Source organism: Bubalus kerabau, chromosome 19 (genome assembly GCF_029407905.1).
Source record: "Bubalus kerabau isolate K-KA32 ecotype Philippines breed swamp buffalo chromosome 19, PCC_UOA_SB_1v2, whole genome shotgun sequence".
NCBI classification, from domain to species: Eukaryota; Metazoa; Chordata; class Mammalia; order Artiodactyla; family Bovidae; genus Bubalus; species Bubalus kerabau.
In genome coordinates, this window is record NC_073642.1 from 70,087,380 (window position 1) to 70,098,567 (window position 11,188).

At 67.8% G+C, this 11,188-nt stretch overlaps 1 protein-coding gene across 2 annotated transcripts; it reads right to left on the reverse strand.

Annotated features, from left to right (window-relative positions):
• Positions 1-3,523: 3,523 nt before the first annotated feature.
• NUDT14 (nudix hydrolase 14) lies at positions 3,524-10,672 on the reverse strand. 2 transcript variants are annotated; one of them, XM_055555750.1, is made up of 5 exons: positions 10,550-10,672; positions 7,521-7,564; positions 6,980-7,044; positions 6,564-6,765; positions 3,524-3,804 (listed from the first exon to the last, which is right to left on the reverse strand). In XM_055555750.1, the coding sequence occupies exons 1-5, from the start codon at positions 10,628-10,630 to the stop codon at positions 3,564-3,566; spliced, it is 633 nt and encodes a 210-aa protein (XP_055411725.1). In that variant the 5' UTR covers positions 10,631-10,672; the 3' UTR covers positions 3,524-3,563. The 2 variants fall into 2 exon arrangements, with proteins under 2 accessions (XP_055411725.1, XP_055411723.1); XM_055555748.1 differs by having other exon boundaries at positions 6,564-6,801.
• Between the last annotated feature and the right edge of the window lie 516 nt (positions 10,673-11,188).

Here is an 11,188-nt window from a genome sequence, read left to right on the forward strand (position 1 = left end):
CCGCCATGCACAGCGACCCCCACCAAATAAGGGAATGTGAGCGCTGTTTAGAGCCTTCCAGTTGCTTCCTGGGCAGCGGTTACCGCCTGTGGGGGCAGGGGGTTCACGGACAGAGGCCCCCGCCCCCCTGCTCTGGCCCAAGGGCAGGGACGGAGTCCTGCAGGCCCCATCAGGGACGAGCGGCCCCTGCACCACCCCAGGGGCAGAGCTCCATCCTGGCCCTTGCTCGCTGCCTTACTACCCACTGCCCTCCAGCACTTACTCAAACCATGAGCAAGGTGGACACAGCCCCTGCCCACCCAACCGTGAGTGGTTCCCAGTGGGGCTGGTGGAGTGGGCAGAGAACTTAAATAACACACAACAGCAGACTGTACTGAGTGAGGCAGGTGGGGTGCCCTGACCAGTAGGCCTGCTCAGACCCAGTGGGCAGGCCAGGGTCGGCCAGGGAAAGTGGCTGCAAACAGCACATGCAAAGGCCCTGGGGCTGAGGAGGAGGACTCGCCCCGGCAGAGCAGGTGAGGGCCTGGGGAGGCTGGAAGGAGTGGCGAGCACTAGCTGTGCTGCGCCGGCCTGGCGAGCCTTCCTGCGAAGGCTGACGGGAAGTCACAGAAAGCAGCTGAGCTGGGTTGGGCTGCACATTTGTGACTTACATTGTCACAAAGATCCCTGGCTGTAGGGGGGAAGGGCAGCACGGGGTGAGGTCGGACAGGGAGGCCATAAGCAAACGAGAGGGGCCGGTGGCCTGGCAGGGTCCTGGCCGTGGAGGGGCCGAGGGGGCAATTCCGGCACGAGTGAGAGGTGGAATCTGGAGAACAGCAGCCCCCCCGCCGCCGCCGCCGCCCTCTGTGCTCCTCCCTTGTCCACCTCAAAGCTTCCTGCCGGCGGCCAGTTGCAGGAGAAGCAGACGGCCGGGATGTGCCGCGGGACACTGTGGCTGACCCTGGCGACTGGGCCACGAGTCCCAGGAGCTGCTGCTCTGGGCGGAGGCCCTGCCCTGCTCGGGGCTGTCTTGGCTCGAAGGCGGCAGTGAGGGACGCTCAGCCCACCTCCAGATTCCAGCTCAACCTGCCAGGGGGCAGGGCTGCCCTGGGGCCCAGGGAGACCCCACCCACCCTGCAACACAGGGAGACAGGGGTCCGGGCCCCTGTCTTCCATCCAGGGGTGGGTGGATGGTGGATGCTTCCATCCAGGCCCTTTGGGAGCAAAGTGGGCTCCCTGCCTCCCTGCCCAGGATGGCCCCTGCAGGCCACAGACGCCCCTCATGGTCCCCTGTCCCCACCCCCTCCCTCCCAGGAGCCACAGCCTGGACAAAATGGACCCAGGAGATGCTCAAGGCAGGACACTGGCCGCTTGAGGGAAGGGGCCGGGACTGGGGCTGCGGGGCGGGCGATCCTCCTACAGGGGTCCCCTCCTATGGTTGGCGGGGGGAGCCAGAGGGCTGAGACTCAAGAGACAGCCAGGCTCCCGCCTCTTCCAGGAAGACCCCGGCATAGTTTAGGGCTCCCTGGGTCACGCTCCACTTAGTGTTCCAGCCCCACCCGCCCCCTAACCCAAGGGCTCCCTCTCCGAGTCCCCTGCCCCAGGGGCCCTCCAGGCAGACTCTGGGGTGGGCATCACTCTGCGCCAGACAAGGCACGTGTGGAGGGGGCGCGGCTCAGCCTGGCCAGGCTGCTCAGGACCAGGCTGGGCACCGGCTGCCAGGCATGTGGACAGAGCCGGTGGGGCTGAGTGAGCTACTTCCGCCCGTGTTTTGCGGTGCTAAATATAGCGGCCAGGGAGGGGAGTTTCCGGTTACAGCCCCCCCCCCCACTGCCAGGAAATCGATGCCAGCTCCATTAGGCCCGGCAGTGCCTCCTGACCTGCCTCAACGGGCTGCCGAGCAGAGTGCGGAGCTGGACTGCACCCAAGACAAGGGCCCTGTCCTGCCAGGCCAAAGCCCATGTGCTCCCCAGGGCAGAGGGCACCCAGCCCCACCCGGGGCCCAGCAGAGGCCCCTCTGAGTGGGCAGGCAGTGGAGCTCAGGAGGTGGGCAGCGGCAGGTGGAAGGTGCGGGCGGGGTGGGGCAGCCCCAGGCTGGGCAGAGCCCCTGCCTCAGACTCTCCAGACATCCCGGCCCAGGGCCGCCCTCAGGGCCCCTCTGACAGGGCGGTGCTGGCGCTCGGGACCCCAGCACGGCACCACCCCGTCGGCTCCACACCTAGGCCCGAGCACCGCCCCCCACAGCACCCCACTGCTAGGCTGGGCTCCCGGGACACCCCACCCGGGCCGCCCCACCTGGGTCACAGCCGGCATTTGCATACAGGTGGTGCTGCCTGGGTGGGCCTCCTGGGTGCAGCCACCCTAGGGCGGCCCCAAGGGCCAGACTCGGGGGCGATGGGCTCTGAGCCGTTCTTGGAGGGGCTCAGCCACACACGGCCCCCAGGCCAGCAGGAACTAAAGTGCCCGCTGGCCCGGGGCAGGCAGGGAGCACAGGAGGGCAGGGGGCCCTCGGCTGGGGAGCTGTCCCCTCCTGACAGCAGGCTCTCAGCAGAAGCCAGAGGCAGCGTGTCCTCGCTCAGCGCCCCTCCCATTCCAGCCAGGGCCGAGTGCCGGGGCACAGGGCCTGCAGGTTCACAGCAAAAGCTCCTGGTCACCCGGGCCCCCAGTCCCAACCTGTCTGTCCAACAGGATCTCCTGGACACTCTGCCCTCTACAGGGTCAGTGGACCATGACCCAGGCTGCCCCCGTCATGTCCTAGGGCATTACCCAAGGGGCTGACCAGAGGATTTGGGGGCCTGTGGGAAAGGGCCAGGCCAGGCCACCACCCTCGCAGAGGGGAGAGCCAGCCTTCCCTCCAGGAAACCTCCCTGGCCCTCTCCCAACTGACGGCCCCGCCACGCCCACAGACACCCAAACCACGATGACCCGCACATACTCCTCGCAGAAGGCCCCAGCGCACGCTGGAGGTCCTGCTGGGAGCCTGGTGGGGCAGATGTCCAGCCCTCCTAAGACCCCAGGAGCTCAAGGGCAGCTCACATCATCCCCGACCCCCCGCGTGGGGGTTCTGTGGGGCTTGCAGGCCAGCCTGCACACAGGTCAGCAGGTGGAGCGAGACTTATCACCAGTACCCAGGGCCACAGGGCTACTGAGGGGGGCATCGGCCCAGCCCCACTCAGGGAGGACCCAGGAGCAGGGAGCACGCGCCTCTGGACTTGTCCACAGCCTCTCCTGATGTGACAGCCACCGCCCCCAGGGCCACAGTTCCATCCACGGCCGGTGCCCAGTGGGCCCTGAGCGCTCAGCCTGGCTGACCCTTCCCTGCCCCCAGGGACGGCCTGACCCGACACCGTCTTCCCGCCTCTCCTTGCCAGCCGGCAGCACTGCCCAGGCCTGGCCTAGCCCTCTGCCAGCGGCCAGGTCCCAACAGCCCCCCGCACAGCCTGCAGCCGATGCCTCTGCTCAGGGGGAGCTGAGGGGCTTTCGTGGAGACCTCGCCCTACCCTGCCCCCCAGCCCAGCCCGGTCACAGCTCAGAGTCGGTCATATCCAAGAGCGATGCCAGCCTTTATTGGGTCTGCGGGGCTCTCACTGGAGACCCAGGCCAGGGGCCACGCAGCTGAAGAACCATGAGATACCAAAGATCACGCCGAGAGTCTTGGGAACATCCGGGTCGTCCGCAAAGGCCCGGGCGCCGTCCAGGGGCAGGTGCACCACCTCGATGAGCTCTCCCTCCTCAGCCAGGCCCCCACCCGGGCTGCCCCGCTGGGCATCTGTCACCTCCGCGTAGAACATGGTCTGGCTGGAGCCGGTCAGTCCCACGCCAGACCTGAAGATGAGACAGCATGTGCTGAGGGGTCCACTCAGGCCCCGCCGGCCACCCCTGCCCCTTCCCCAGTCCTCTCCTGACCACCCCTTCCAGCCCCTGGCAGGCAGGGTTCCAGGAGGCCCCCGGGCTCCCAGGTCCCCACGCGGTATCCTCTCGAGTGTGAGGGAGACCTGGGAACATGCTGGTGTGACGAGGCTTGTGACGTGCCACCGGTCACATTAGGTCAGGTGATGAAGGTGGGATTCTACAGACGCGATTACGGGACCTAATGAGGGGAATTTAAGTTCATCAAGGGGGGATGATCCTGGGTCGGTGTGACCTCATCAGGAGAGTTTAGGGATCAGTGAAAACTCAGAGAGACACTTGAAGATAAAGCAAGCTGCCTCGGTGCTGCGGGAGGTCCATGGGCCAGGGTGTGTGGGGGCCTCTAAGAGCCCGAGAGCCAGCCAGGAGACAGAGCCCGCAGGCACGGCCACGAGGAGCTGCAAGAGGACGCAGAGCCCCGGACCAGACTGCAGAGCCCAGCTGATGCCTGGCTGCAGCCCGTCAAGTCCCTGAGTGGTGGGCCAGGTCCCCGGCAAGCAGACGGCTGACCCCTGGCAACCACGCAGTGAGAACATGGGTGCCTGACAGGCGGCCCCCGTCCTACCGTGGGCCTTGCCACTCTGCCCAGGCTGGGTCAAGCTGGTCCTCTCCCCACCCGGCAGAGCCGGTCCACGCCCAGGGCTCCGGCCGTGCAGCTTGTCTGTGGGCACTCACAGGGTAGGGTACCCACTCCAGGCTGGGGCTCACAGTGAGGGTGGGGGGTGAGGTCCCCAGGACTAGGGCTCATAGGCTGGGGGGGCATCAAGGACTCCCCTTCCTTCCTGGGTGGCAGCCAGGAGGGGATTGCTGGCCCCAGGGAGGGGGATGGGCCAGACAGAAGGTAGGGGCGCAGACCCAGCAGCAGAGGTCAGCAGCAGGTAGCCATGGTGACTGCCTGCCTTGAGGATGGGGTGACGGACAGGCTGGTCTGGACTCCAGAGGGGAAGGCCCCAGCACAGTGTGCAGAGGAGAGGGAAACCAGAGGTTGTGTACAAAGTCCAGGGGATAAGGGGGACCCCCAGGTCCCGCTGAGGCTAGCTGAGGCCAGCCAAGGCCTGCGGGGTGCAAAAGCTCCCGGGACACCAGGGCAAGGAGCAGAGGGGCTTCCGTCCCCTCCCCAGCTGTCCCACCCCCGGCGGGGCCACGCCCAGACTGACCTCACCCAGCTGCTTCCTCCGCCCTCCGGCCCCTTATCTCCCCCGGACCCTTCCTGAAGCCCGTTTCCGCCGGCCACCACAGCCTGAGCTTTGATGGAAGTCGCCGTCTGCGGGGTTTCCAGGCCCCGTTTCCGCCGGTGTGTGAAGGAGACCGGCGCCAAGGAGAGTGCGCCCTGCCAGGCCGGCACGGCCTCCCCCTGCGCACTCAATCACGCCCCCAGCCGAGAGACCTCAGGCAAGCGCAGGGGGGGCCGCGTCACCCGGGACGGGCAGGGAAGCCGCCGGGGCCGCAGACGGAAGCTGTGGGCCGGGCCACGGGGCTGCGTGAGTTTAGCTCTGGCTCGTCCAGCTGCCGTCCAGCTCCCGGGGTGAGGAGCTGCGCTGGCCTCCTCTCCCCCTCCCTGGCCTGCCTGCCCTTGTCCCTAAAATGCAGTCTGAGCTGACCACGGACCACCTGCTGTCCAGAACCCTCTGTGGCTCCCCAGTACCCTCCAGATCATGGCCCAGAGACTGGGCTGCTTGTCCCCTCAATCTGAGCCTTTCCCACGCAGCGCCTCTGCCAGGCCTCCATGCAGACTCACCCCTTCTGGGGACCCCCCGCTCCCAGGGCTGGCCTGCCCAATGGTTCAATCCCTACCTGAAATCAGGGCCCCTGGATCGCCAGCCCAAAGGCTCAGAGACCAAGTGGCCACTGGCCAGGCACACGGAGAATGCCTGCAGATAACTGAGGCATCACACAGCATGTCTGACCCTGGGGTGCAGAAACCCCACCTGGAGTGTGGAGGCGCTAGGCCCTGCCCCATCTCCTTCCCAAGACTGAAGGCCAGGGATGCCTGGCTGGGCCTGGGTGTCGCTGAGGTGGCCCTGGGCTGGCCTAGGGGGCAGAGCTGAGGCCCCATTCTTCTGGAGCAGGCTGCCAGGGGCTGGGGCTCAGCTGGAGACCCTCGTCCTGCTCGGGACTTCACCAGGGCTGGGGACCCATCGCCACACTCCCAGGGTAAGGGTGGGCTTCACCTGACATCCCGTCCCGGAAGATGTCCCCAGGGGGAGTTGGAGTGGCCGGCAGGCACCCGGACTCTGGAGGGGCACTGTGACCCCTCCCTGGGAGCGCAGAGCTCCAACCCTGGCCCAGGACTCGGCCCTGCCCTCACTCCTGAGCCGCCGTCAGAGCGCTCTGTGACTCGCCCCCACCCCCAGCCCCCGGCGCCTAATCCCACAGGAAGCAGGGGCATCTGTGAGCAGCAGCTGCCACTGGAGCTGGCCACACAGGGCGGGGGGTGTGGCGGGGCCGCAGGGGGCTGCAGTGGGGGCTGGGGGCCACAGGGGTCCGGGGGGGCCACAGTGGGGCCGGGGGCCTCAGGCTCCAGCCAACCTTCCCCCAACCCTGAGCTGCAAAACAAGGCAAACTCACCCTGCTTGCACAGCCCTGGGGAGGAAGCGCTTGCCGCCCCCCAGCGGCCTGTCCCAGCCCGCCTCCAGGGCTGTCCGACTGCGGGCCGCCCTCCCAGCCCCACTCACTTGTACGAGGTCACCCGGCGCAGGTCAGAGGGTGCCAGGCGGTAGCCACACTCCTCCCAGGCCTCCTTGCAGGCCACCTCCTCCAGCGAGAGCCCGGGCTGGTCCAGGAGGCCGGCGCACAGCTCGTAGGTGACCCCCGCTGAGCCAGGCAGCGCCGCCTGCAGCGCCTGGGGCCTGTCTTGCTCCGCAGCGGCCAGGGACCCTGGGAAGAGACGCTCCACCTCGCCAGCGTACACGGCTGGCCGGGGGAGGCGACCGCGTCACGGCCTATGGCGGCCGGCTCCACGTGACCCGCTCTGGCCAGACCCCATTGCCAAGGCTGTTTCTCCCAGATCCCCCTCCCGGGTCTACATGCTGACACCAGGACCCCAGGGGGCTGGACGTGAGCCTGCCGGCCTCCCCGACCCCAGCCTCACCTGGCCGGAACTGCTTCACCAACACCAGGCTCCTCCGGGAAGAGTTGAACATGAGGATGGTCACGCTGGGGGCGGGGGGGAACCGAGCTCAGCACAGAAGCGTGCCCTTAGCTCGCCGCCCTCCACAGCCCTGGAGGGTTGGGTCCCGTGCTCAGATGGGCAGACTGAGGCCCAGGCCGGGAGAGAACTCGCCAGGGTCACACTGCCAGGTGAGGACCCAGGCCTCCTGTATGTGCTGCGTGGCAGGAGTGGGAAGGACACGCTGGGCAGCTGGACAGGCTGGGGGTGGCAGCATCTGAGGGCGCGGGAATGACTGGACACGTGGGCCCTGCCGGACAGCTAAAGCCACACTGCCCCCGGCCCATGCTCCCGGCGCTCCAGGGCAAGGGCGCCTGGGAGGCCTGCATGGGGCCCCTCGGTGAGAGGCAGGGAGAGCGGGGGTGCTCAGAAACGCAGAGGTGGGGGGCTACGGCTCCGTTGCCCCTGGGCCCCATGTCCCTGCCAGCCTTCTTTCCTGGAGCCAGCCAGGCCAGGCCCTCACCTATTGTGAGTCTTCATGAAGTCCCACGACTTCTGGGCGCCATTCTGGAAGAGACAGGGCAGCGGTCGGGAAGTGCTCCCGGGACCGAGGAGGCCCCGGGGACGCACTGCAGCAGCTCCTCCCAGGGAGACCAGCTGTGGCCCAGGCCGCCTGGGAGCCAGGAGGTGCAGCAGGTGGGCAGGGGGGTCCAGGGCAGCCGCATGCTCCCCAGGAGTGACGAGAAAACTGGAAGCAAGCAGTGGGGAGCTGTGGAGACGCTCGCTGTCACCCAGACCGGGAAGGATCATGGGGTGTGGAGGGCCCCGGGCTGGGGGCTCCCGAGTGAGTGGAGCAGAGATCAGGTCTTCACGGCTGAAGCTCCCTTGGGTGCCTGGACAAAGGGCCATGGGAGGGCTTGGGGCGGGGCACAGGAGCAGTTGGGGGGTGTGCCAGCGCCCGGCAGGAGCCTGCCCCGTAGATGGGATGACTCAGGGGCGTGACTGGACCAGGGACCACCCTCTCCCCAGCCCGGTTTTCGCCTGGGGCTGTCTCTCCCGTGGCCTGTGGTCCTGCTGCTCTGTCCCTTCCCTCCGCCACCCTGCTCCCCTGCCTGGGGTGCCCTGCCCCAGCGGCTCCCAGGGCTCCGGGCGGCATCTGGTGAACAGAAGGCAGTGCGGAGCCGGGGCCTGGGCCGCCGCGGGCAACCAGAACCGATGCTAACGTGGTTCCAGCCGGCAGGAGGCATGAGGGGCTGGGACCCTGCCAGCTGGGCCGTTCCCCCTGTCCCTGAGCCTTCCTCAAAGAGGTCTCTGAGGATGGGGCTGGCCCTGGAGCCCGAGAGCCCAGCCCTGTGGATACCCATCACCAGCTTGCTTAGCCCACTGCCCTTCAGCCACTGGTCCAGCCCTTTGCCCTGGTGAGCTGCCAGCCCGACACATGGGGCCCTGTCCAAACCACGAACTGGACATGAACCTGAGCACCAGAGACAGAAAGTACAGTCAGGGCTGCAAAAGAGAGAAGACGCCGAGGAGCAACCTTTGTGAGGACTTCCCGGAGGAGGCGACACTGCACCAGGACTCACAGAGAAAACAGGGCCTTCCCGGCAGGGAGGCCTGACAGGCAGAGGCCCACACGCTGGTCTAGCGGAGATAGGGAACCTGGGCTGAGCTTGGCCTGGAGGCAGGAGCGTCCTGGCCGGGCAGCAGCTTCGGTTTCCGGGGGGAAGGAGAGCTGTGTTGTGCCGGTCGGGCTGCCCGGGAGGCCGTGGTGAGGCACCACCCACAAGAGGCAGGCCTGGGCCTGCCTGCAGCCTGGCCACCCCAGGGCCGGCCACCCACCAGGAGGGGTTCCAGGGAAGGCCTGTCCCCAAGTCTGCCAAGTTCAGGGCTGTCCCCTGCCTCCCTCAGGGTACGTATCACCCTGTGTTGGTTTCAGGTACCCTCTTGGATCAGGATCAGAACATCGGTCAAACCTGAGGTCCAGGCAGGGTGGAGGGGAGGGTCCAGAGAGGTCCACTGAGGCCCGTGCAGCCCCTCCTGCAGGACCCCCACCCAGGTGGTCCGGACCCAGGCCTGGCTCATCTTCATGGCACTGGGAGGGAGGAACTGGACTGGAGTGTAAACACAGCCCCCTCCCCCTCAGAGCCATGGGGAGGCCCTGCCTCTGGATGATCAATCTATCCATCCATAAGATCTCCCCTGGCATAGCGGCTACTGAGCAAAGTTGCAGAAGCCCCTTGCTGACATTCACCGCCCAGCCCAGTGTCCCGTGGCCCCCTGGCTGTGCCCACTGCAACCTGCCACCCACACGGGCTCAGCTTTGGTTACCAGCACCCATCCACCTTTCACAGGAAGTGGGGGAGGGTGCCACAGCCAGAGGCCACAGCGGTCAGGTGCCTGGACCACCCTGTGCTCACCTGCTGCTCCCAGAGCCCTGGCCCCTGGGAGCTGTGTGGCCACAATCAGGCATCCTGGCCCCAGGCCAGCACCAGGGACAGGGCGGCAACCTCCACGTCCCTGTACTATGCCCTCACCCCACCCTGGCTTCTGCCCCAGGCCAGTGCTGCCAGCCTGGGTCCAGCCTGGGGACAAGACTCCCTGTCCCCTAGGGCCAATGGGACAACAGCAACGGGGGGGGGGGGGGGGTGGTGCAGCCTCTCTCAGGCTGGGGGTCAAGAGGGCGTCATAGTTTGGAGAGAGGAAGGGACCTGGGGGAGGGGGGTAGACAGGATATTGCAGGCCAAGGGCAGTCAGGCAGAGAGAGGGGCACCAAAGACCTGCACCACCTGTCCTGACTGAGGGGCACCGAGGGGCCGCACAGACCACGCTATGGGGTGCAGTCCTCACCTGGATGGCACGGTGGACTCCAGGGGAGCTGCAAGCAAAGGGTGAGGGCCCAAACTGGACAAACATGTGTTTCCTGTGAACCTACTCCCATGTACGGCGCCAAGGGAGGCAGCCGTGGTACCGCACTGCCTCCCAGGGAACGGTAGGAGGAGATGATGCCCTGGCGGAAAGCCTGCAAGGACGGCAGGTGGAGACACGGAGGAGGCGTCCTGGAGAGGAAGCCCACCCGGAGAGGCTCTCCAGTGCGCACCCCCGTCCCTCCATTCGCCTTCTTCTGCCCAGAATGGAGAACACCACCTCCAGGAAGCTTGCCCCGACCCTGGGGGCGCCCAATATGTCCCACCGCAAAAAGGGCCGGGGCTCAGCAAAGTCTCTTTGGAGGAATGAGTGGTCCCTCGAGGTGTCCTTGCCCAGACCCTCCCCGACCCCGACACTCAACCGGAGTGTGCACCTGGACTCCGGCAAAGCGCTCTGCGGGGACGCGAGGCTTGCGGGGCGGGACCACGAGACTCGGGGCGGGGCTCCTGGGCCCGGAGCTCGGAGCCGGGCTCCAGGCGGGGGCGGGGCTGCCGGCTGGGGGCGGGGCTCCGGGCGGGGGCGGGGCTGCGGGCTCGAGGGTGGGCGGGGCTCCGGGTCGAAGGCGGGCGGGGTCCCGGGGCGGTGTCGGGCAGCGCGGGGAATGGAAGGCGCGGAAGGCGCGCTCACCTGGCGGTAGTGCAGCGTGAGCGGGACCAGGTACGGCGAGGCTGCGCAGCGGCCCACGGCCACCCCCTCGATGCGCTCCATGGCGGCGCGCCGGCGCGTACCCGGCTCTGCGCATGCCCAGTGCGCGCGGGGCGGGGCGGTGCCGAGCGCGGGGCGGGCCCGGGGTGGCCCCTGCCCGGCTCCGTGTGGGTGGGACGGCGGACGCGGGCGCTCCTGGAGCCCGCGGGCTGGGAGCTGGGCAGGAGGCGAGCCCCGCCGCAAGGTGCAGTCGGCCGAGCGTGCGGCCAGCGGGCGGGCGCGGCTGGAGGTTTGAGAGGCGATCGCCGCTGCCCGCTGCCCGGGGGACTTGGGCATCTTGGTCGCGAGAGAGCGACGCAGCGCAGCTTGGGGGAGGGGGCTCGAGCCGAACTGATGTCTGCCCCCTGGGGTTGACCAAACCCGGGGGCAGGGAGAGAAGCCGGCGCCGCCGCCGCGCCCCCCAGAGAGGAGCGTTGCGGGGCGCGAAGGGTTATCCTGTGGGCGGTGGTGGCAAGAATGTAGACACCTCTGGAGGCCCCTGGGTGGAGGCAGAGAAGGCTCTGGAAAGAGGGCAGGGCGAGAGGAGCTGGAACCTGCCCTTCAGGGAGGAGTTGCCACTCC

What these genes read in the sequence shown, in the direction of transcription:
- NUDT14 (XM_055555748.1), bottom strand. Translation starts at nt 10,630, where the DNA reads ATGGAGCGCATCGAGGGGGTGGCCGTGGGCCGCTGCGCAGCCTCGCCG. An exon ending in TTCATGAAGACTCACAATAG is followed by an intron (nt 7,045 to 7,520) that starts GTGAGGGCCTGG and finishes CCCCGCCCCCAG; the next exon opens with CGTGACCATCCTCATGTTCA. An exon ending in CGCCGGGTGACCTCGTACAA is followed by an intron (nt 3,805 to 6,563) that starts GTGAGTGGGGCT and finishes TCTCATCTTCAG; the next exon opens with GTCTGGCGTGGGACTGACCG.